Source organism: Apodemus sylvaticus, chromosome 14, assembly GCF_947179515.1.
Source record: "Apodemus sylvaticus chromosome 14, mApoSyl1.1, whole genome shotgun sequence".
Lineage (NCBI taxonomy): Eukaryota > Metazoa > Chordata > Mammalia > Rodentia > Muridae > Apodemus > Apodemus sylvaticus.
The window spans coordinates 34,699,791-34,727,099 of record NC_067485.1 but is presented as its reverse complement, the minus strand read 5'-3'; the positions used below and the strand labels follow the sequence as shown (position 1 = coordinate 34,727,099).

Genomic DNA, 27,309 nt, shown 5'->3' with positions numbered 1-27,309 from the left:
GTCAAGGGGATACAAACTGGAAAGGAAGAAGTCAAATTATCACTATTTGCAGATGACATGATAGTCTACTTAAGTGACCTGAAAACCTCCACCAGTGAACTCCTACAGCTGATAAACAACTTCAGCAAAGTGGCTGGTTATAAATTAACTCAAGCAAATCAGTTGCCTTCCTATACTCAAAGGATAAGCAGGCTGAGAAAGAAGTTAGGGAAATGACACCCTTCACAATAGCCACAAACAATATAAATTATCTTGGTGTGACTCTAACCAAACAAGTGAAAGATCTCTCTTCAGGTCTCTGAAGAAGGAAATGGAAGAACACCTAAGAAAATGGAAAAATCTGCCATGCTCATGGATTGGCAGGATTAATATAGTTAAAATGGCCATCTTGCCAAAAGCAATCTACAGATTTAATGCAATCCCCATCAAAATCCCAACTCAGTTTTTCACAGAGTTAGAAAAAGCAATTCTCAAATTCATCTGGAATAACAAAAAACCCAGGATAGCTAAAACTATTCTCAACAACAAAAGAAATTCTGGGGGAATCAGTATCCCTGACTTCAAGCAATACTACAGAGCAATAGTGTTAAAAACTGCATGGTATTGGCACAGTGACAGGCAAGTGGACCAATGGAATAGAATTGAAGACCCAGAAATGAATCCACACACCTATGGTCACTTGATCTTCGACAAAGGAGCTGAAAACATCCAGTGGAAAAAATGTAGCCTTTTCAACAAATGGTGCTGGTTCAATTGGAGGTCAGCATGCTGAAGAATGTGAATTGATCCATTCTTATCTCCATGTACTAAACTCCACTCCAAGTGGATCAAGGACCTCCACGTAAAACCAGACAAACTGAAACTAATAGAAAAGAAACTGGGGAAAACCCTTGAGGACATGGGCACAGGGGGAAAGTTCCTGAACAGAACACCAATAGCTTTTTTTTTTTAATTCGATATATTTTTTATTTACATTTCAAATGATTTCCCCTTTTCTAGCCCCCCACTCCCCAAAAGTCCCATAAGCCCCCTTCTCTCCCCCTGTCCTCCCACCCACCCCTTCCCACTTCCCCGTTCTAGTTTTGCCAAATACTGCTTCACTGAGTCTTTCCAGAACAAGGGACCACTCCTCCTTTCTTCTTGTACCTCATTTGATGTGTAGATTATGTTTTGGGTATTCCAGTTTTCTAGGTTAATATCCACTTATTAGTGAGTGCATACCATGATTCACCTTTTGAGTCAGGGTTACCTCACTTAGTATGATGTTCTCTAGCTCCAAGAACACCAATAGCTTATGTGCTAAGATCAAGAACTGACAGATGGGAGACTAGCGCGGCGGCGGAGGTGGCGGCAGTACAGCAGTGGCTGGTCCAGCTAAAGGGCCATCAGCAGTGGAACGAAGGCGACACAGGACCCAGTTAGGCCCTGCGCCCACGACCACTGACCTTCGCTGACCAGCCAGGCGGCAAGCAGCTGCGGTTTCGCAGCGCCTTTCGCTGCACGGAAGCCACTTCAGAACTCAGCCTCCAGCCAGTCAGGAGAGGCTCACCTCCATTTTGGTTTCGGACTCCAGAGAGATTGGACAGACTGAGGTACACAAACATATTCCGAGGCCAACACCACGGGGGTCTGAGCCCGACGGGCGTTGGCCTGCACCCAGGCCCTGGGCTGTTCGGGGGGTCATCAGGGCGCCAACCCAGCCAGGAGGTTTTTTGCCCAGGCCTGCACGCGCGCTGCCATTTTGCCCGGAGGACGACAGAAAGCTCTGGTGGGCAGAGCCTTAACGGGCATAGCCTGAGGCTAACAAAGCGGGGGTCTAGGCCCCAAAAGGCATAGGACTGACCCCAAGATCTGGGCAGCTTGGTGGGCCATCTGTGTGTCAACCTGCCCAGGAGATTGTTAGCACAGCAGACTCTCCCGGCACTTTCGGGGAGCGCGGACTTGCATGCCTGCCATCCTAGTCACCTGGCGGACCCAATTAACAGTCATAGCCCTAGAGGAACTTTGCTCGGACCTTGCCTCCCAGGCTTTTGACTGGACTCAGGGCCTGGGCGGCCAGGCTAACCTTGTGTGTGCCAGCCCGGTTGGGGCATCGGCTGCCCAGCGGAGTGAGTAGAACACAGGGGAGGTCCCGGCAGCATACACCGTCTGCACTCCCTGGGGGTGCACACGGCTCCATCTGGTCCACAGACACAATCTGGGGCAAGGCCTCAGGCGGGAGCCCTCAGCTCAACTCTCTCCGCTTCCGGATCCAGATCAGCCTGGGCGGCCGCACCATATCTCCAGCTCCTGCAAGAGGCTAGCAGGGCTTCCAGGAGGCCAGCTGGGAGAAGTCAGTGTGCTCGAGTGAATCCAGCGGGCCCCAGCAGGAGCCTTCGGGTGCCTGCTTCGGGATCTGAACAGCCTGGGCAGCAGCACCCTGTCTACAGGCAATGCAGGGGTAAGCTGTGCTCCAGAGGCCAACAGGAAAGGGGCAGCTTGCACTGGTGAGTCCAGCACTGACAAGACCAAGTAACACCAGTGAGAACTAGATGGCAAAAGGCAAATGCAGGAACATCACTAACAGAAATCAAGGCAATATGGCAACATCTGAACCCAATTCTCCTCTACCAGCATGTCCTGGATACCCCATCACACCAGTAAAACAAGATTTGGATTTAAAATCACTGGTCATGATGCTGGTACAGGAACACATGAAGGACATACTTAAAGAAATTCAGGAGAAAATGGATCAAAAGTTAGAAGCCCTTGCAAAGGAAACACAAAAATCATTGAAAGAAATCCAGGAGAATACAAAAGCCAACAAGGAGGAAATGCAAAAAACACTTAAAGAAATATAGGAGAACTTTGGTCAACAGGCTGAGGTCATGAAAGAGGAAACACAAAAATCTCTTAAAGAATTACAGGAAAGGACAAACAAGCAAGTGAAGGAACTAAGCAAAACCATCCAGGATCTAAAATCAGAAGTAGAAACAACTAAGAAAACTCAAAGGGAGACAACTTTGGAGATAGAAAGCCTTGGGAAGAAATCAGGGGACAGAGATGCAAATATCAACATCAGAATATAAGAGATAGAAGAAAGAATCTCAGATGCTGAAGATTCCATAGAAACCATGGACTCAACAGTTAAAGAAAATGCAAAATGCAAAAAGCTTGTAACCCAAAATATCCAGGAAATCCAGGACACAATGAGAAGACCAAACCTAAGGATTATAGGCATAGATGAGAGTGAAGATTTACAACTTAAAGGGCCAGCAAATATCTTCAATAAAATTATGGAAGAAAACTTCCCTAATCTAAAGAGAGAGATGCCCATGAATATACAAGAAGCCTACAGAACTCCAAACAGATTGGACCAGAACAGAAATACTTCCCGTCACATAATAATCAAAACACCAAATGTTCTAAACAAAGAAAGACTATTAAAGGCAGTAAGAGAAAAACGCCAAATAACATATAAAGGAAGACCTATCAGAATCACAGCAGACTTTTCACCTGAGACTATGAAGGCTAGAAGGTCCTGGGCAGATCTCATGCAGACTCTAAGAGAACACAAATGCCAACCAAAACTACTATATCCAGCAAAACTCTCAATCACCATAGATGGAGAAACTAAGATATTTCATGACAAAACCAAGTTTACCCAATATCTATCCACAAACCCAGCCCTAAAAAGGATAATAGGAGGACAACACCAATACAAGGAGGGAAACTTCACCCTGGAAAAAGCAAGATAGTAACCTTTCATCAAACCCAAAAGAAGTTAAGCAATCAAATTTAAAAAATAACGTCAAAAATGATAGGAAGTTAACAATCACTATTCCTTAATATCTCTTAACATCAATGGACTTAATGTCCCAATAAAAAGACACAGACTAACTGACTGGATACATAAACAGGACCCTACATTTTGCTGCTTACAGGAAACACACCTCAGGGTCAAAGACAAACACTACCTTAGAGTAAAAGGCTGGAAGACAATTTTACAAGCAAATGTTTCCAGGAAACAAGCTGGAGTAGCCATTTTAACATCAGATAAAATTGACTTTCAACCCAAAGTCATCAAAAGAGACTCTGAGGGACACTTCCTGCTGGTCAAAGGAAAAATACAACAAGAAGAACTCTCAATCCTGAACATCTATGCTCCAAATGCAAGGGCACCCTCTTTCATAAAAGAAACTTTATTAAAACTCAAAGCACACATTACACCTAACACAATAATTGTGGGTGACTTCAACACTGCACTTTTCTCAATGGACCGATCAGGAAAACAGAAACTAAACAGGGACACAATGAAACTAATTGAAGCTTTGGACCAATTAGATTTAACAGATATATATAGAACATTCTATCCTAAAACAAAAGAATATACCTTTTTCTCAGCACCTCATGGTACCTTCTCCAAAATCGTCCATATAATTGGTCACAAGACAGACCTCAACAAATATAAGAAGATCAAACTAATCCCATGCCTCCTATCTGATCACTATGGGGTAAAAGTGGTCTTCAATAGCAACAGAAACAACAGAAAACCCACATACACGTGGAAACTGAACAATACTCTACTCAATGATACCTTGGTCAAGGAAGAAATAAAGAAAGAAATTAAAGACTTTTTAGAACACAATGAAAATGAAAACACAACATACCCAAATCTATGGGACACAATGAAAGCAGTGCTAAGAGGAAAACTCATAGCCCTGAGTGCCTCCAAAAAGAAAATGGAGAGAGCAGACACTAACAGCTTAATGACACACCTGAAAGCCCTGGAACAAAAAGAAGCTATTTCACCCAGGAGGAGTAGAAGGCAGGAAATCATCAAACTCGGGGCCGAAATCAATCAAGTAGAAACAAAGAGAACCATACAAAAAATCAACAAAACCAGGAGCTGGTTCTTTGAGAAAATCAACAAGATAGATAAACCCTTAGCCAGACTGACCAAAGGGCACAGAGAAAGTATCCAAATTAACAAACTTAGAAATGAAAAGGGAGATATAACAACAGAAACTGAGGAAATCCAAAAAATCATCAGATCCTACTACAAGAGACTGTACTCAACACAACTGGAGAATCTGGAGGAAATGGACAATTTCCTTGACAGATACCAAATACCAAAATTAAATCAGGACCAACTAGACCATCTAAACAGTCCCATAATGCCTAAAAAAATAGGAGTCATAGAAAGTCTTCCAACCAAAAAAAGCACAGGACCAGATGGTTTCAGTGCAGAATTCTACCAGACCTTCAAAGAAGAGTTAACACCAATACTCTTCAAACTATTCCACAAAATAGAAACGGAAGGAACACTACCCAATTCCTTCTACGAAGCCACAATTACGCTGACACGAAAGCCACACAAAGATCCAACAAAGCAAGAGAACTTCAGACCAATTTCCCTTATGAACATCGATGCAAAAATACTCCATAAAATTCTTGCCAACCGAATCCAAGAACACATCAAAACGATCATTCACCATGATCAAGTAGGCTTTATCCCGGGAATGCAGGGTTGGTTCAATATACGGAAATCCATCAATACAATCCACTACATAAACAAACTCAAAGAACAAAACCACATGGTCATTTCATTGGATGCTGAAAAAGCATTTGACAAAATTCAGCATCCTTTCATGCTTAAAGTCTTGGAGAGAACAGGAATTCAAGGCCCTTACCTAAACATAGTAAAAGCAATATACATCAAACCGGTAGCCAGCATCAAACTAAATGGAGAGAAACTTGAAGCAATCCCACTGAAATCAGGGACCAGACAAGGCTGCCCCCTTTCTCCTTATCTTTTCAATATTGTACTTGAGGTACTAGCTTGGGCAATTCGACAACATAAGGAGGTCAAAGGGATACAAATTGGAAAGGAAGAAGTCAAACTATCATTATTTGCAGACGACATGATAGTCTACCTGAGTGACCCAAAAAAACTCCACTAGAGAACTCCTACAGCTGATAAACAACTTCAGCAAACTGGCAGGTTATAAAATCAACTCAAGCAAATCAGTGGCCTTCCTATACTCAAAGGATAAGCAGGCTGAGAAAGAAATTAGGGAAATGACCCCCTTCACAATAGCCACAAACAGTATAAAGTATCTTGGGGTGACTCTTACCAAACATGTGAAAGATCTGTATGGCAAGAACTTCAAGACTCTGAAGAAGGAAATGGAAGAAGACCTCAAAAAATGGGAAAACCTCCCATGCTCATGGATCGGTAGAATCAATATAGTTAAAATGGCCATTTTGCCAAAAGCAATATACAGATTCAATGCAATACCCATCAAAATACCAACTCAATTCTTCACAGAGTTAGAAAGGGCAATTATCAAATTCATCTGGAACAACAAAAAACCCAGGATAGCTAAAACTATTCTCAGCAACAAAAGAAAATCTGGGGGAATCAGTATCCCTGACCTCAAGCAATACTACAGAGCAATAGTGTTAAAAACTGCATGGTATTGGTAGAGTGACAGGCAGGAGGATCAATGGAACAGGATTGAAGATCCAGAAATGAACCCACACACCTATGGCCACTTGATCCTCGACAAAGAGGCTGAAAACATCCAATGGAAAAAAGATAGCCTTTTCAACAAATGGTGCTGGTTCAACTGGAGGTCAGCATGCAGAAGAATGCGAATTGATCCATCCTTGTCTCCTTGTACTAAGCTCAAATCCAAATGGATCAAGGACCTCCACATAAAGCCAGACACTCTGAAGCTAATAGAAAAGAAACTGGGGAAGACCCTTGAGGACATCGGTACAGGGAGAAAGTTTCTGAACAGAACACCAATAGCGTATGCTCTAAGAGCAAGAATTGACAAATGGGACCTCATAAAATTACAAAGTTTCTGTAAGGCAAAGGACACCATCAAGAGGACAAATCGGCAACCAACAAATTGGGAAAAGATCTTCACCAATCCTACATCAGATAGAGGGCTAATATCCAATATTTATAAAGAACTCAAGAAGTTAGACTCCAGAAAACCGAACAACCCTATTAAAAATGGGGTACAGAGTTAAACAAAGAATTCTCACCTGAAGAACTTCGGATGGCGGAGAAGCATCTTAAAAAATGCTCAACTTCATTAGTCATTAGGGAAATGCAAATCAAAACAACCCTAAGATTTCATCTTACACCAGTCAGAATGGCTAAGATTAAAAATTCAGGAGACAGCAGGTGTTGGAGAGGGTGCGGAGAAAGAGGAACACTCCTCTACTGCTGGTGGGGTTGCAAATTGGTACAACCACTCTGGAAAGCAGTCTGGCGGTTCCTCCGAAAACTGGGCACCTCACTTCCAGAAGATCCTGCTATACCACTCCTGGGCATATACCCAGAGGATTCCCCACCATGTAATAAGGATACATGCTCTACTATGTTCATAGCAGCCCTATTTATAATTGCCAGATGCTGGAAAGAACCCAGGTATCCCTCAACAGAAGAATGGATGCAAAAAATGTCGTATATCTACACAATGGAGTACTATTCAGCCATTAGAAACAATGAATTCATGAAATTCTTAGGCAAATGGATGGAGCTAGAAAACATCATATTAAGTGAGGTAACCCAGACTCAAAAGGTGACTCATGGTATGCACTCACTAATAAGTGGATATTAACCTAGAAAACTGGAATACCCCAAACATAATCCATACATCAAATGAGGTACAAGAAGAAAGGAGGAGTGGCCCCTTGTTCTAGAAAGACTCAGTGAAGAAGTATAGGGCAAAAACAGAACGGGGAAGTGGGAAGGGGTGGGTGGGAGGACAGGGGGAGAAAAGGGGGCTTATGGGACTTTCGGGGAGTGGGGGGCTAGAAAAGGGGAAATCATTTGAAATGTAAATAAAAAATATATCGAATGAAAAAAAGACAAAAAAAACCAAGAATTAAAAAAAAAAAAAGAAATAATGAATTCATGAAATTCTTAGGCAAATGGATGGAGCTAGACAACATCATACTAAGTGAGGTAACCCAGACTCAAAAGGTGAATCATGGTAGGCACTCACTAATAAGTGGTTATTAACCTAGAAAACTGGAATACTCAAAACATAATCCACACATCAAATGAGGTACAAGAAGAAAGGAGGAGTGGCCCCTGGTTCTGGAAAGACTCAGTGAAGCAGTATTCAGCAAAACCAGAATGGGGAAGTGGGAAGGGGGGGGGTGGGAGGACAGGGGAAGAGAAGGGGGCTTACGGGACTTTTGGGGAGTGGGGGGCTAGAAAAGGGGAAATCATTTGAAATGTAAATAAATTATATCGAATTAAAAAAAAAAGAATTGACAGATGGGACCTCATAAAATTACGAAGTTTCTGTAAGGAAAAGGATATTGTTAAAAGGACAAAACAGCAACCAACAAATTTGGAAAGGATATTCACCAACCCTACATCTGATAGAGGGCTAATATCCAATATATATGAAGAACTCAAGAAGTTAGACCCCAGGGAACTAAATAACCCTATTAAAAATGGGGTACAGATCTAAACAAAGAATTTTCATCTGAAGAAATTCGGATGGCCGAGAGGCACCTTAAGAAGTGCTCAACATCATTAGTCATTAGGGAAATGCAAATCAAAACGACCCTAAGATTTCACCTTACACCAGTCAGAATGGCTAAGGTCAAAAACTGAGGAGACAGCAGGTGTTGGCAAGGATGTGGTGAAAGAGGAACACTCCTCCACTGCTGGTGGGGCTGTAAGATGGTACAACCACTTTGGAAATCAGTCTGGTGGTTCCTCAGAAAACTCGACATGACACTTCTGGTGAACCCTGCTATACCTCTCCTGGGCATATTCCCAAAGGATTCCCCGGCATGCAATAAAGACACATGCTCTATTATGTTCATAGCAGCCTTATTTATATTAGCCAGAAGCTGGAAAGAACCCAGATGTCCCTCAAAGGAGGAATGGATACAAAAAATGTGCTATATTTACACAATGGAATACTACTCAGCAATTAGAAATAATGAATTCACAAAATTTTTAGGCAAATGGTTTGATCTGGAAAATATCATCCTAAGTGAGGTAACCCAATAAGGACAAAAGAATACACATGGAATGCAATCTCTGATAAGTGGATATTAATTAGCCCAGAAGCCCTGAATACCCAAGGCACAAATAGCATAACAAATGACTCCCATGAAGAAGTACAGAGAGGTTCCTGATCCTGGAAAGGATTGATCTAGCGCTGGAGGGGAATATAAGGACAGAGAAAAAAAGGAGAGAGGTGATTGGAGAATGGGTGGAGAGAAGAAGGTTTATGGGACATATGAGGAGGGGGGATCTGGGAAAGAGGAAATCATCTGGAATGTAAATAAAGAATATAGAAAAATATATAAAAAGATAATAAAACAAACAAAAAACAGAAAGATGCTAGGTCAGCCCTATATCCAAGTCTAAAAAGTAAAAAAAAAAAAAAAAAAAAAAAAAAAAAAAACCATCAAATCAAGCTTATAAGATTCTGGGTAAAACAAAATTAAACAGTTTTTTTTTTTGACTTTTCAATATGTTTTGGTAGTTCTTCCTGAGTGGATTGCCACATAGTATTTTCTAAATGAATTAGACCGTAGAATAGCATCCTATTTTAGGAAAGACAACATGATGTCAAAATACGAAGTGAGCCTCATGTCTGCAGGAGAGAAGACCAATGATGCTGTGTTCAGGTGTCATTTCCAGGGCAGAAAGGCAATTGTACTGCATTTTCCAGGAAAGTGGCTTCATTGGAGATACATTTGTAAGCCTGTCCCCAATTTTTAAAAATGTGTTTGAGATGATTTTTTTACTATGAAAATATTCAAGCTAATTATAATATTTGGGAAACTGAGAAATAGTTGGCGGTAGAGAGTGGGGGAGGTTTGGAGAGATGGTATTTCATGTTCTTACAGAAGACTGGGGTTTGGTACCCAGCACCTATAAGGTGGCTTCAGCCACCTGTACCTCCAGTTCCAGGGAATCCAATAGCCTCTTCTGACCTCTGCAGGTACTGCACACACAAGAGCACATATGCATAAGGAGGCAAAACACCACACACATAAAATAAATCTAAGAAAAAAATTCAAAGAAGAAAAGTATAGGGCAGAAAGCTAAAAGCCACCACACAGAGACAATCAGTTAAACCTGGCATGCTTTCTTGCGGTTTATCACATGCACATCTGCAGAGTAGTTAAACCATATCTAAACCTGTGTCCTTCTTACTTTTTCATTGAATGTCCCTATAACCATGGTTTATTCTATTTGTGTTCCCATGGCACTATTCTCTCTAGTTACAGAATAAATTAACTTACATATTTCCATGATGATGTCTTAGACATTCCTCACTTTCTCTTTGTAGAAAATCAATTAGATTGAGGTATAATCCACAAGCTGAAATTGTGTAACAGATATGTAGTTTGGTGAGTTCTGAAACACTCATTTGCTCTCGTAACCACTACCACAATCGAGATCAACATTCCTACCATCCAGAAGATACCCAGTTACTCACTCCAGATTTAGATATGTGTTGCTTATGTTGTGATTTGGTGTGAGAGATGGCTATTCACCAAGAAGTCCTTTTTGAACGAGCATTGATTGGCTTTATGGCTTACCAATTCATCTTTGTTTAAACAGTATTTAAATCACACAGTACTAATTAAATCATATAGCATGTGCTTCCTGTGTCTTATTACTTCATTTAGGCATAATTAAGATTTTAATGATTGATTGATATTATTACACATATCATTAATTTACACTTTTCCTTCACTGAGTAGTGCTACATCTGATTAGATATTGGGGGAGATGATGTGTCATTAGAAATAACATAGCTATGCATATTCATAAGTTGCAAAGTATATGTTTTCAACATTTCACAGTAAAAGCCAAAACCTGTTGGTGGCATAGTAAATATTGGTTAGATTTTAAAAGAAGGCAAAACTATTTTTCAAACTGATTGCACACTATCATTGATTTCACTATTCTCATATTTTAATTAATATTTAGCATAGCTATAGATGGTTTTTGTATTCTGGCTAGTCTAACAGGAGAATGCTGGTATTGGCTTGTAGTTTCCATATACTTTGCTCAAATACCCAATTATACTGATATCTTTTTCTTGCATAGGTATTTATTCAAAACTTTGCTCATTTCTTTGGTACACTCTCTTTTTTTTCTTTTGAGATGAAATCTTGACCTTGTTCTTTTGCCTTGGACTTCTTAATTCTGGAACTACAGCAGTGAACAACAATGTTGGCCTCGAGTTACCTTATTGCTGAATTATTGGAGTTAAAATTTAGATTTATTTATTTTATTATACATACACACACACATATACACACACAAACCTCTCTCTACTACTCTCTACTACTATCTATTCTTTCAGACCATGACCTCAAGTTTTTATTTTGTTAGAGGTCACATTCAAAGAACGGAGATTTTTTTTTTAAAGTCATATTACTAATTTTATAAAACTGCCTCTTTCTCTTTCAGTCCTGGTCTCACACAATGCTGGCAAGCACAGGCACTGACCTCATACCACCAACCACCATTTAAAAATGTCTCTTGCCTTTCCTGATATAGGAAATTTTCACTTTTATTCCATATTGACTTATATGCTCAACAAGAACATTTACACAACATAAATACCATAAAATGATAAATTAAACCATAAAATGTAAAGTATTTGCTATTTGGAAAGGTACCAATAACAGAATTGGTACAGTAATTCACAGATTAGGATACTATACATATCAAACATGAGAACTCATTTACCACAACTGGAGAGAAGGCTCAATGGTTAAGATCATGTTCAATTCTTGCAGAGGACCTGAGTCTGGTTCCCACCCCCATATCTGGAAGCTCATAACTGTTTGTAATTCCAGCTCCAGGAAATCCAATGTTCTTTTCTAGACTCTGAGTGCATCTGCAGTCATAGGCATGACTCGTACACAAACACATAATTTAAAAGTAAAATAAAAACTTTAAAATTCAAATTAATAGCAAAACCATTAAAAATTCTACCAAAATAATGAACCTTTTTTTAAAATCTATATTTTCATCTAGATTGCTTTTAGTTTTGTCTCTCACCAGTCAGATCAATGATCCGTTTTCTATGGTATGAAATGTCTGCTGAGTTCTACCTGCTCTCACCATTACTACAGTATTGAGCACCATCTGTTGAAAAGACAATCTACTAACAGCAAAATCATGCTAACATCTTTGTAGGAGTTCAGTTGGCCACATAAACATGGATCTCCTTATGTAACTTTTGTCATATTCTGCTGGTCTGTGAGTGTGGCTTCTTGACAACACCATACAGTTCAAGTTTTAAAGGAATCTAAAATGCAGCAGTAAGTATTCTGCAGTTTTGTGCTTTTCTAAAACAACTCTGGATCCTCTGCATTTCCATGTGAAATTTATCATTGCCTCCCATCCCCTCCTCTTTCATCTGAAGATCTTGCTTGCTATGTAGCCCAGGCTGGCCTCACATTTACACTCCTCTTGCTTCAGCTTCCCTGGAGGCAGGAATACAGATATGATCTACCAGGCCAGACTCAGCTTGCTAATTTCTATTTTTAAAAAGACCACATGGCTTTGACTAGATTACATAGAATCTACTGATTCATTTGGAAACAGCAAACATCGACATTGTGTTCTTCAAGTCAAAAACATGATCAATTTCTGTAGCAGTGTCTTTGGCTGTGTTGTGGGTTCTTTTTACCCACCCTTCCCCCATCATTTCAAGCCCCTAACACTAGATAGGAGAGAAATAAGGAACAGTAAGTAAAGGGGGTAACATTATTGTTAGACTATTTCCTGCTGATTAGGGTCATTGAGTTCCTTGGGGCAAGTTTGATATTACCTGTCATGATATCTAAATCTTTCTTCTTCTTTGTCAATGACTACTTAGCAAACCACAACCAGCACCAACCAACCATCAACCCACCCTGCCTCTCCAGGCCCTAGCACTTATATACCCTCTGAAAGACCCTAGAATTCTGAAAGTGACACAACCACAGAAATTAACTAGCGCTGGAAAAATCATACCCCTGCTAGAGTATGAGGCAAAAACATAGTCAGCCGCTGTGGACAATCTGAAACAGTCTTATATCCAATACTTGGGATTAAAATGATAACATACTCTTACAATATTTCTGTATTTTGTAAAGAAGCCAAAATGCCAAAATTGTCAACTACATATTTCTCATTAATCAGGGTTATAATTCATTGTAGACCAGTGTCAAGATTTTACCATTTCCTTTGATGACTGCTAGGTTTCACAATGCCCAAATGCTGTTATTTGTATTCTATTAGATCCTCTGAAAACATCTATTGAAACTTTGTTAGTCTGATTCTAGCATTTCTTGTTAAGGTTATCTTGTTTTTGAGACATAGTCTTCTGAAATCTTTATTGCACCCAGTTATCCTCAGGATGGTTCATCCAGATGTCTGAATCTAGTGTTGGATGAATCTAAAGAAACAGTCAGACCTTTGTGCAGATCTATGAGGCTTTTAAATATATATATATATATATATATATATATATATATATACACATATATATACATACACGTACATATAATTGTTATGTGTATGTGTGCATCCATGTGCACGTGTGCATGCATGCATGCGTGTGCATGTGTGTGTCCAATGATCTTTCTAAAGTTCTGCATCACAAAGTCTAGGTCCTTCAGACTTTTAGGGAAATTTTCATCTTGGGGAGACCTTTTCTAAACTCATGGTTCACTATGACCTCAGGAAGGAGCTCAGAGAAATTCAGAACTCAACCCTGATATTCTACTAGGGACGAGAGTCCTATACTGTCTCTGTTCAATACTAAAATAATTGTTTTCATGTATTTTATCTAGTTTACCAGTTAAGTTAAAAGGTTAAATGTAGCCAGGCATTGAGGTGCATGCCTTTACTTTCATCACCCTGGGAGGCAGAGGCAGAGGCAGAGGCAGAGGCAGAGGCAGAGGCAGAGGCGCAGAGGCAGAGGCGCAGAGGCAGAGGCGCAGAGGCAGAGGCGCAGAGGCAGAGGCAGAGGCAGAGGCAGAGGCAGAGGCAGAGGCAGAGGCAGAGGCAGAGGCAGAGGCAGAGGCAGAGGCAGAGGCAGAGGCAGGTGAATCTCTGTGAGTTCAAGGACAACCTAGTCTACACAGAGAGTTCCAGGACTGCCAAGGTTCTGTAGAGAGACCACATCTCAATAACAAACCATTAATAAATAAATAAATAAATACATACATACATACATACATACATACATACGTACATACATATAAAAGCTGTAGTCTATTTTCTATATTTCAACATGGCCAGATACCATAATTCTTTTATATGTTTTAAAAAATCTTGGAAGGATAGTTTGCACTTTAAAAAAATTAGATGTATTACCACATCACACACAAACTCTACACCCAAATATAACACACAAAAGAACTGAAGGCAGGACCAACACAGACATTTGTGAATTCATATTTACATTAATATTGTGGGCCATAGCTTACAAGGTAAAAAGAAATCAAGGGTCCATCAACAGAGGAAGAGATAACAAAATGACCTATAACCACAATAGAATAGTATTCAGTCATTTTGTCTTTAAGAAAAAGGATCTTGCTAGATATGTAGCTCAGACTGGTTTGTACCTCCAGTATTCTTGGTATCTCCTTTAGTTGAGGGGTTACAGGCTTACACCACTACTCCTAGCTATTTTTCAGTCTTTAAAAAAGAAAGAAACAGAAAGAAAATGAAACACTACCACATAGATGAATTTTTAAAGCATTATGATAAGTGCAAGGGATAGACACAAATGGACAAATGCGAAGGATTACACTGCCTGAAGCTACCTGTAACAAGCAAATTCACAGAGACGGGACAGTAGAGTAGAAATCACAAGGTACCAGGAGGAAGGAGAATGGAAAGGAAATAGTTTTTACTGTTTAGTGTGATGACAAAGTTTGGAAAATGGATAGTGGTGATGGTCATAAAATACTGTGAATGTAATATACTAAACTGTAAAGTAACTCTCTGTAGGGATTTATCACATTGCTTGCATTTTCTAAAAAAAAACCTGTGCAATGCTTTAAGCATGAGTGGTTCATGGTGCTATACTGGGTGAGATTGTACGAAGGACAGCAAACCAACTTCTAGAACACAGATGGGATTGGAAGGCTAGATGGAAGCAACATTTCAGTCTGGGGTTCCAGAAATTGATAGCTTATTATGGTAAGAGAATGAATGTCATTATTTGTAGGAAATACACACAAATACAGTATTAAGTCATAGCTATTCTTAGTGGTCCAGGGAAAAGTATAACACATGTGAAACTCTCCTGTGGATATTTAGTGGTTAGAGATGTTTTTTTTTTTTGAGACAGGGTTTCTTTGTGTAGCCCTGGCTGTCCTGGAACTCACTCTGTAGACCAGGCTGGCCTTGAACTCAGAAATCCACCTGCCTCTGCCTCCCAAGTGCTGGGACTACAGGCGTGCGCCACCACGCCTGGCATAGTTATTTTTAAAATATAAAATAAAAGCTGGGCAATGGTGGTGCACAAATTTAATCTCAGCACACAGGAGGCAGAAGCAGATGGAGGAATCTCTTGAATTCGAGGACAGCCTATTCTACAAGAAAAGTTCTAAGACAGCCAGTGCTACGAAGAGAAATGCTGTGTCGAAAACTCAACTATTGAGCTCTCCTCTCCTATGCTGTGGGGTGACCTGGGTGAGGGAGAGGTGCACTCCCACGTCCCTCCTCTCCAGTTGCTGCAGGCAGCTGCGCTGGCTCCAGGTCATGGAAATGGGAGAGCTGGCCTTGCTCCTCACTGGCTGTAGCACTCAGGATAGCCGGCTCTGCACCTCTCCTAGGCAGCATAGTAGAGCTGGCCCTGGTGGCAGAGGTGCAGGCAAGTCATCCGCAGGGACGCTGAACCTGCCCTTTGCCAACTTCAACATTGGGTGAGCTAGCCAGGGCAGTGCTGAAGAGCTCATCCTGATGGTGCAGGTGCCGGAGAGCCAGTAGGCTGTCTAACTCAGCTACCTGCTGAGCCCAGATCCAGGGCTTTCAGTTGGCCCACCCCAATATCTACCCATCTATGACCTGCTGCAGACCATGAAAGAGCGGGTCCTGTAGATTCAAAGCTGCTCTATGACACAGGGCAACAACAGGATATATGAGAGGAGTTCTCCTGAGGATCCAGTATAGATTATGTAGCAGAAGAGAGAGACTTAGAAATAGATTTGATGACTCGTTCCAATAAACATAATGCAAGTAAAAATGTGTAGACAAAAGGGTGTTACTCACTGCCACACATTAGAGCTTCCATGACAAGAGTTCTTTGATTTTATTCTATTTTATTTTCTTGTCTTTTGTGGAGGAGGTTAGTTATAAGGGCAGAAGGTGATATAAATGGACAAGACGATAAATATGATTGGGGTGCTTGATATAAAACTCACAAAGAAAGAAAGGTTAAAAACTTCTTTGAAGGAACAAAAAAACCCCAAAAAACAATACATACACCAATATGTATATGTGTATATGTGTATGTGTGTGTGTGTATGAAAGTACTGAAAAATATTGAGTATGTCTTCACATTAGTCTCATAAAAGGATACAATTATCTGTAGTAAAGTCATTATACAACACAAAATTTACCTTATCATAAATTTTAAGTAAACCTTGAGAAAACTGGGTTTAGAAGCTGATAAATATTTGACACAAGAGCCTCTTGCATCACCTTAACAGAGACTGAGAGAGGGAGATCAGAAGCAGAATCAAGTAGAAGAGCATGAGCAATAATACCTGGACAGCAAGCAGTAAGCAGCCAGCAAGCGTACTTACACAATGGTTTTACCGATGTACATGAACGACTTTTCAACAAATTCACGGACGCTGTGAACTTCCCCAGTAGCTATGACAAAGTCCTCTGGCTCATCATTCTGCAACATCAGCCACATAGCCTAGAGAGAAAGAAGTCAAGTCATGTGAGAGTTACACTTAGTTCTCACTGTGGGAATGAAACATTATCAAAGCACATAATTGAATATCAAAGTATATAGTTTGAAAATGAGTGTTAATACAGTATTCTAATTACTCAAGATGGTTCTTATAATTTTATTACATTAGAAAAACCTGAGAAACATCTTAGGGTAAACACTTGGCCCCAGTCACAGACTCTAGGGATTTTCTTTTCAGCAGATCAGGAGATTCCTACACAACAGGTTAAGAGGAAATGTTGATCAATAGCCAGCGAATAACCTTTGCATAGAATATTATGCAAGAATAATCCCAGAATGTTGAATTGTCCTTTATGTCACAGATGGCAAGCAAGAAAAAAGTCTTTTGAACAGATTAAGTCCTTAAAAGTAAAACTCGACTTTTTAACATTGAAGTTGAAGGCTCAGCAATAAAAAAAAACAAAGAAAAAACAAAAATCACTAACAGAGAAACAGTCACATAATAGGAACTACAAGCATTTTAACAAGTTGTTAACATCAGAGTTCAACCATCATCCTGTGACAGAAATAGATATACTGAGTGTTAGAGAAGACGGTGGGCATAAATGATGCAGCATTTTGAACCACGGACTAGGAGAAACCACTAAAATGTGACTCTGTTTGCTTAGAAAAGCATTTATCAGTAGCATGTAGGTATATAGCTTCCATAGGTTATATATCAATTATATAGGATGTATGAATGTATGTATATATGTATATATGCATACATTATCTATTCTATCTATCTATCTGTCTGTCTGTCTGTCTATCTGTCTGTCTACAATACAGATTATGGGGCTAGAGACATGGCTTAGTGCTTCAGAATTCTTGCTGCTCTCCCAGAATACTGGAATTTGGCTCCCAGAACTCATATCAGGCAGTGCCAATTACCTGCTCCAGTGCTTCAGGGATCTGACCTCTCTATCATCCATGGGCAGCTACACTCATGTACATACATACACAAAAATATTCCTTAAAAAACAGGTGTAGCTGTGTTGGAGAACCCTGCTATTAGGCTCACAGTCCATCATAGATAGCTCTCTCAGCTCGGTGCAAATTGGAGGATTCCCTTTTTCAGTGGGGCTTCCCTTTCTCTTCCAGGCCTTGGTTGAGAGTGCCTCTGAGCATATATGCTTGACCTTATTTGGAGGATGACCCTGTGCAGAACTCTCAATAAGCACTGTGGGACTCAGCACACAAGCTCCATTCTACCTTCTCATCATATGATAGTTACTGAGTTATGGCAAATCAGCCCTTACACACCCTACCCAGGTCTCTCTGAAGCTGTCTCTAGAAGTAATTTAGTCATCACAGCCATCCAAACCCTGCTTGCCACTTCTCCCTCCACCATCATGGGCTAGTGGCCAATGACCTTCAAGAAGAAGACCCACATCACTGGACTCTGTCAGGAACATATTCATGTTTCTTTAGGAAATACTCCAGCAATGCTGCAGATACATTCAGTGGAACAGCTCACACTCTGGGTTCCATCCTTAGCAAATGCACTCCCACCCCAAACCTCAAGAAAAAAAAAGTTTTGTCCTCATTATTACTACCCATTTCTCAGAGTAAAAGTAAGCAAAAACAAAACAAAACAAAACAAAACAAAACAAACAAAAAAACCAACTGAATTTCAGTGTGACATGACCACAGAGACCTGCTTACATAGCTTTTGTTCTAAATCAGAGAACAATTCCAGTGAGCCTCTCCTGTCAGCTTCTGGAAGAGTGGAAACTTGTTTCTCAAACCAGTGAACTATCCCAGTTTCTCTCTGCAAGTTTAATTCCCATTCATTCATTCATTCATTCATTTATACATACACAAACCTTTCAACAAAAAATTTATATATTCTTTCCTTTAAAACTACTTCTATGGGTAATGCCTTTGGTTCACTACTGCTTTACATCATATTTGTGTTGTGAGGAAAACAAAAATCCAGGCAATTTTCCATACCTTGTAGCACATTTGGATAGAACAATGGAAATGACCTTAACTTTGAGTCACTAAAATACTATAAAGACAATAGAACAAACTGTCTTGTGAGGAAAAACAAACATACAGTAGACTACACTATCCTCAAATTCATGATCCTCCTGCCTCAGCTTAGTCTTAAGGTGTAGGACATATCACTATCCCTAGCTCAACAGTCAGTTTTATTCATGTTTATGAAATAGCTATAGTTTAACTATATATTAAATGATCATGGTAATTAAGGTCAGTCAGAACACTTTTTGTTATACTGCAATTATCATGACTAATACAATGACCAGTGTTTAAAAGGTACAAAATACAAACTGCCAGCTGACGGTGGCCACGGAGCTTGCTTACGAATAAGCACTAAGAGCCAAGAAAGAGCAGAGAAGAACTTCTTGGAATGGGCATTAAAGCACTCATACATGAACACAGGCCTGGGGTTCTTGTTTGATTCAGCTTGATCATGCTCCTCATATCCTGAAATATATGCACTTTCCTAATTTGTCTCAGAAAGATGACCTCTGCTCCCATGATTTGTACCCGAGTCCTGAGTCTAGTTGCTGGGATGGAATCTTGTTTTCTCACTGGGCTCCCTGTGAACCAACTACACAAAGCGCTGGTGGGCTCCCTGGGCCCAAGCTGCCGTTTAGTGCCTATCCCAACTAAGGCAACCCTTTACCTCTCTTGACTGGGTGAAAATCCTCAGCATGCCAAGGCACAGACATGTACGCATATGAATGTGAGCACACACACAGACAAAGACAGAGAGGCAGACAGACAGACGGACACACGCATGCTTTGGTTTTTGTTAAACTATTTCTAGAGTTTGAAGAAAAATTATATTTCTGGCTAGAGTTTCTGTTTGAATATTTGTATGAGGAATTATATGTTAATGGAGTAAATACAATCAAGTGTGTTTGACTATGATTTCAATTTTAAAAATAATATTTGTGATAGACATTTCAGGACCACTCAGCTGATTTTTTTCTTCAAGTATCCTGTGGGTTTTTTTTTTTTTTCCATATAGAAGGAAACAAAAGCTTAGTAGAAATGAAAGGACAAGTGTGGCTTCTGGTTACTGTAGGTCTGTCTACATGAAGTAAGGTCAGGTTGGACTTGTATATTCCTGGCAGGAATGGAGATCAGTAGGAGCCTCTTACTTGCATGAGAACCAGTGCCAAGAGTCCGCTCTTTTCTTTCCATCGGACTATATGGGGCCTTTGACCTATCAATTTCTAGGCATTTCCTCTACAGCTCAAACTGTGCCAGACTCAGTCTGGGAATGGGAGGGAAAGGATATACAATTCCAGATCTATTTGTTATTGCTAAAGAGTTTACTGGTTTTAACGGAGGGAAAGGGCTTTGTTTAAATTTCCACAGAGCATAATTAATGATTATTGACTAGTAAATGAAGAACAGGTGACACTCTGGATTAGAAGATAAACGATTCTGTGTTCTGGTGTGATAATGGGTTAGTAATTTGCCACAAAGCCGAGGCCCAGTGCATCCCCTCCTAATGCCAGATCAGGTCCAGGAAACAAAGGCCCCAGTGTGAGGAGGACACAGCCCTCACCTCCGTGTTCAGCTGCACACATTGATCTGCTCCATTTGTTTTCTGATGGATGGCACAACCAAGGCAAGAGTTCACCCATTCTCACCTTCCTGTTCACATGTGGGACCACACGACCCATGACAGGATGGGCCACAGGCTGTGAGCATATTGCCACATAGCTTTGGCTTCTGAAGGCAGAAGGAGTCTTACAGTTATGCTTCAGAGGCCAGTGTTCTCTTCTGTCTCTCCAGAATCAAAGAGGAAAAGTAGGAATCATTCTGTATTCTTTTGGTGCTCTTTAAGGATGTGACTGACTTAGTCACTAGTCTTGACCTGATTACAAGCCCACAGACAGACAGACAGACAGACAGCCTCTGTCTGTCTGTCTGTCTGTCTGCCTCTCTCTCTCTCCCTCCCTCCTGATTTTTCATCTATCCCACGAGGAGGAAAGCAGCTCACTTAAGGGATGCACCAGAGCAAGATTCTTCTTCCTGAAGATGAATCTTCACTGAAAATGTCCTTCAGTGGGAAGAGAACAAATCAGTTTTCAATTCACACCTCAGATTTATTTTTCATTAAAGGCCTGTGAGGTTAAGAGAAATCTGATGCGCGATAGCCAAGTTAAGATGGGTGTAGATAATATATTTGTAATATGCTTATAACTATATAGCTAACTTATCTGTTTTAAAAATCTAATTTAGAGTAATATAAAACTTTACATTTGAAAGTTTCAAACAAAATTACCCACTCATGGCCAGCTCTTTAAATAATAAACATGAATACAAGATGCTCAGGAGGCCTTGGTGAGAAGTCAGTCTTCCTTGTTCAGTAAGTTACCAGTTCTAGCAGCTGTTCACCGTGGTCCAGTGAAGGAGAACACCCTAAGTACATCACCACAGACGACTGACTACACTGATTCCATGCATGCCTTTTGGGGTATGATGTGTGTTTGTCTTAAAAATCTGGATTCTACAATTGCTTCCCCTTTGCCATTAATCTCCAGCTCAGTATCCAGGCCACAAACACTCATTAACTGGGTTGGCACCCATGAATAACAGGATTGGTTAATCAAGGTGATGTTTAACTATGTGTATTTATTTGACTACAGTTTTTGTTTCAAAGCTTGGCATTTTTGTGCTTGTGTGCTACTTTTATTTATTATGTGTGTATGTATGTGCCAAATGTCATAAAAATGTGTGTATGTGTGCAGTCACATAATAGGAAAAAATTTAGGAAATAATTCTAATAGGGATCATCAAAGCTGGAGATATGGCTCAATGCAAAGCATTTACACACCACATACAAGACAGTGTATTTAATATTCAGTAAGAAAAGAAGAAATCAAACCAACTGATTAACCTACTAGCCAACTAAACAAAAATCTGTAATAAAACAATGATTTAAAAAAATGCGATTGGGGGTAGGGGGGGTTGCAGTGGTGGTTTATACCTTTAATCCCAGAACTTGGGAGGCAGAGGCAGGTAAGTCTCTTGACTAGCCAGCCTGGTCTACAGAGGGAGTTCCAGGACAACTAGGACCATACAAAGAAACTCTGTCTTTAACAACAACAACAACAACAAAGAACCCCAGAAAACCAAAAAAAAAAAAAAAAAAAAAAAAAACCAAAAAAAGGAAAGATAAAAGAAAAAGGGTAAATTTGAACAAATAAAAAATAAAGTTTGAAGCACACATGGAACTCCTCTCATGTACACTTTTCAGGTAGACTTTACTCCATGCAAGTTTTATTTTATTTTATTTTATTTTAAATGAGAGCCTGGTAGTTAAAGTTCGGGTTGGCACCTCAATGAATGTAAGATAGGCCACGCCTTAGGCTCTGTGTAACTCATGTTCGATGATAGGTGAGTGTCAGGATTAGCCCAGGATTCCTCTACTACAACTTATTTGTTTGTTTTTGCATCAAGATAGGCACTCATGAAGTTCGGGCTGCCCTCAAACACACTATGTAACTAAAGATGTCCATGAACTCTTGATTCTCCTTGCCTCTACCTCCCACTTGCTGGAAATGCAGGTCTGTGCCATTTTGCCTAGCACTTTGACATTTCTGGGAAATATAAATCCAATAACCCAATTAAGACAAATAAAACCATGTTAACAAAAGGAAGTAGCATGAAAAAAAGCCCAGCATGATGGTCCTCTCAAGTGATTCATAGGCAAAACCAGTGGCATAAGACAAACTTCACTGAGAAAAGGTCCTTTAGATATTTTAAAGATATAGTTACTGAGCAGAAAGAACTAATAGATAAGAAATTATTAACATCAACAATTAATACATGGAACCTTATGAAATTGAAAAACTTCGGTAAGGCAAAGAACAATATCATTTGGACAAAGCAGCATACAGAATAGTAAAAGAATTTAGCAACTCCACATGTGACAAAAGACTGATATCCAAAATATATAAAGAATTCAAGAAACCAGACACAAAAAAATCAACTCAAATAATTCAATTTAAAAATGGAGTATAGATTTAAACAGAGAACTTTCAATGCAGGAAGCTCAAATAGCTGAGAATACTTTAAGAAATGTTCAATATCCTTTGTCATTGGGAATTGCAAATCAAAACGACTGAGATTTCTACTTATATCTCTTAGAATGGCTAAAATCAATAATACATGTGACAGCTCAAGCTGGTGAGGATATGGAATAAGAAGAATACTCATCCATTGTTGGATAAGTTATAAACTTACACAGCACTATGGAAATCAGTGTGGTGGTTCTTTGGGAAGATGGGAATCAATCTACGTAAAGTTCAGCTATATAACACTGTGGTAGTTTGAATGAAAATGATCCCAAAGGCTTATAGGAACTGGCACTCCTAGAAGGTGCTACCTTGGTGGAGTAGGTGTGGTGCTGTTGGAGGCAGTGTGTGACTGGGAGGGAGGGATTTGAGGTCTCAGATACTCAAGCCTCTCCAGCGTGTCATGATTTCTTCTTGCTCCAGATCCTGGATCTTGCTTGGATCCAGATGTAGAGATCTCAGCTCCTTCTCCAGCTAGCCATAATGATAATGGACTAAATCTCTAAAACTGTAAGTTACCTTGATTTAAACATGCTGTGGTCACGGTGCCTCTTCACAGCAGTAGAAACCCTAAATAAGATAACCACACATGTACCTGAAAGATGCTTCACCATACCACAAAGGACACTTGCTCAACCATGTTCATTGTTGTTCTATTGACAATAGCAGTTTTAAAAAATCATCATGAAATTTGTAGATAAATGAATAGAAATAGAAAAAAATAATAATGCCAAGTGAGGTAACACAGACACAGAAAGATCTATGTGTTATATTTAATATAAATAAATTATAAATAAATATTAGTCATTAAGTACATGATAACCAAGCTACAGTCTGTGGACCCAGAGAGGTTAGGTATAAAGGAAGGGCCCCGGGGGTGAGGTGGGGTGGTACATGGATCTCCCTGGAAGGGGGAAATAGATTTTATTGGTGAACTGAGATGGGGATAACTGGAAAACGAGGATCAGGTGGGTTCAGGGAATGCAGGGAATGACAGTTAGAATTGAGGGTCATTTTAGGAATGTATGGAAACCTAGTGTAGTGGAAATTTCCTAAAATATATGAAGGTGACCCTAATGAAGCCTCCTAATAATGGGGAAGCAGGCTATCTCTTGTCAACAAATGAAGCTTCCAGTATGGGGACTGGGTTACATTCAATTGAGAATAACTGGAGCCCATTCCCCCAAAACTCTTCTGTTGCCAAAACTCTACAAACTGACAGCAAGGCCCCATTGCTGAAGATAACACCCACACAACTGAGTGAATGTGGAGAGGTTGAGTTGACGCCTACATAGAACCTTCACCCCTGCATTCTAGTATCCTTGGTACTGGAAGGTATTCTGCAAGCTACCAAAAGAGAAACATATACACCAACCCAACCACTGCTTTTGACCTAAAATGTTATTTGCATGCAAAATATTCTAGAGCAATATTGGCACAGAGCTTGTGCATATAACCAGACAATGTCTGATTTGAATTAATGCCCACTCTATATGAGATGGAACCCATAACCAACACTTCTAGAACACTTTTGGTTCTTCTAGCCAAGAACCAAAGACTAGATAGCTCAGACATCTAAGATAAAACCAAATTGGACTGGCTAAAAAAGGAGTGATGAAGTGACTCCTAATGATATTCTGCTGTATTCACAGATCAGAACCTTATTTAGCCACCATTGCAGAAGCTTCTTCCTTCAACAGATAGGACCAAATACAGAGACCCATAGCCAGACATTACACACACACACACACACACACACACACACACACACACACACACACACACACCTTGGAACACTCAGCTCTAAATGGAGTGTCTTCTTCACCAATTCCTTCCCCTCAGTGCTCAGAGAACCTCAAGGAAGAAGAGGCAGAAAGAGTGTAGGGGGCAGAGAGGATGGAGGACACCAGGAGAACGAGGCCCTCTGAATGAACTGAGCAAAGTTCATATGAACTTACAAACTGAAGCAGTGAGCTCAGGACCTGCAAGGGTCTGCACCAGGTCTCATAGTATATGTATGTGTATATATACACATACATATACACACACACATATATAATGTATGTATTATATATATGTATAATATATTATGTATGTATTATATATGTGTATAATATATTATGTATGTAATATATATGTATATGTATGTATGCATGTGTGTATATATACATATACATATATGTGTGTATATATACATATATATATTAGTGGTCTTATGGGATTCCTGAGTGTGTGAATGAGTGGGTCTCTGATTCATGTGCCTTTTCTTGGTCCTTTTCCTTCTGCAAGTTTGACTTAGCCAACTTTGATGTTATGGTTTTGTTTTATAATATTATATTTTAATTCTGTGATCTCTTAGAAGCCTGTTGTGTTCTAAAGAGACCCAGAAAAGGAGATCTGGAAGGATCAAGGTGGGAAGGAACTGGGAAGAGTAGAGGAAGGGGAACTGTAGCAGGATGTAGTGTATGAGAAAAGAATCTATTTTCAAGAAAGGAGGAAAATTAATACATGTTAATAAACAAAATCAAAACAAATAAGAACAACAAATATATTCTTAAAAGTGCCCAAGCAATAGAACACAATTTAGCATTGTACACTTTTCCTTCCCATTTTTGTTGGCCTTTTACTAACAATAAATATTCTGAAAGTGGCTATGAACCTGCCTTATTCTAGCAAATTCCAAGATTTTGGTGAATTTTTATCTCTCCTAACTATAACCCAAAACTTGTAGGAATCTCATATGTGTTGACCATTTTGAGTAAGTTTTCCTGGGATATATGCATTTCCATCAGGAAAGCATTTCCAGTTATTCTAGCTAACAGTACAGTGCATACTTAGTTAACAACATCTACTTACCTTCCTTCAACTCTAAATATATGTAGCCTCTTGGACTTGATCCATTTCTTTTCTAGACGCACCCACTATGCATATGCTGCACCCTCTTTGTTCTCCAGTATGTAGCTTCTCCTATATAAGCAGCCTTTGCCTGCTTTCTCTTGTCATTTCATCTGAGTTCCTCACCCTGATCACTTGATTGTTTTCATTAATATTTCAATTTTGCTGTGAATGTGACTTCAATTTCTTTCTTGGTTTCTTTTTTCTCTTCCATATTGTCCCTGATTAATACCACCTTGTTTTATTTATTTATTTTTAATCTTTTCATTGAAACACAGGACATAGTGGACAGACTGTCTCTCTGTCTGTCTCTCTCTCTTTTTGTGTGTGTATGTGTGTGTTTACCACTAAATTTAATGAAATCTGCCCACATTCAGTTATATCTTGTAATTCAAGTCATGGCCAATTTCACTGTTGTAATACAGCTGGTTTACCTTTTCTTTTTTTTTTTTTCATTTTTTTAATTTATTTTTTTTATTTACATTGCAAATGATTTCCCCTTTTCTGGGTCCCCACTCCCCGCAAGTCCCATAAGCCCTCTTCTGTCCCCCTATTCTTCCATCCACCCCTTCCCACTTCCCTGTTCTGGAATTCCCCTATACTCTTGCACTGAGTCTTTCCAGAACCAGGGGCCACTCCTCCATTCTTTTTGGACATCATTTAATTTGTGGATTATGTCCTGGGTATTCAAAGTTTCTAGGCTAATATCCACTTATCAGTGAGTGCTGCATACCATGATTGATCTTTTGAGACTGGGTTACCTCACTTAGTATGATGTTCTCCAGCTCCATCCATTTGTCTAAGAATTTCATGAATTCATTGTTTCTAATGGCTGAATAGTACTCCATTGTGTAAATATACATTTTTTGTATCCATTCCTCCATTCAAGGACACCTAGGTTCTTTCCAGCTTCTGGCTACTACAAATAGGGCTGCTATGAACATAGTGGAGCATGTGTCCTTATTGCATGCTGAAGAATCCTCTGAATATATGCCCAGTAGTGGTATAACAGGGTCCTCAGGAAGTGAGATGCCCAGTTTTCTGAGGAACCGCCAGACTGATTTCCATAGTGGTTGCACCATCTTGCAATCCCACCAGCAGTGGAGGAGTGTTCCTCTTTCTCCACATCCTCGCCAACACCTGCTGTCTCCTGAGTTTCTGACCTTAGCCATTCTGACTGGTGTGAGGTGAAATCTCAGGGTTGTTTTGATTTGCATTTCCCTAAGGATTAATGATGTTGAACATTTCTTAAGGTGTTTCTCAGCTCTCCGAAGTTCTTCATGTGAAAATTCTTTGTTTAGCTCTGTACCCCACTTTTTAATGGGGTTATTTGGTTCTCTGGGTTCTACTTTCTTGAGTTCTTTGTATATATTAGATATTAGCCCTCT

The 27,309-nt window shown here is 39.8% G+C and overlaps 1 protein-coding gene across 1 annotated transcript in view; it reads right to left on the bottom strand.

Annotated features, from left to right (window-relative positions):
- The window catches only part of Gmds (GDP-mannose 4,6-dehydratase), a 579,810-nt gene that overhangs the window by 112,599 nt on the left and 439,902 nt on the right, over nt 1-27,309 (bottom strand). Inside the window, exon 8 of the mRNA XM_052157103.1 lies at nt 16,807-16,925. Coding sequence (XP_052013063.1) covers nt 16,807-16,925 — 119 coding nt within the window. The remainder of the gene's footprint in view (nt 1-16,806; nt 16,926-27,309) is intronic.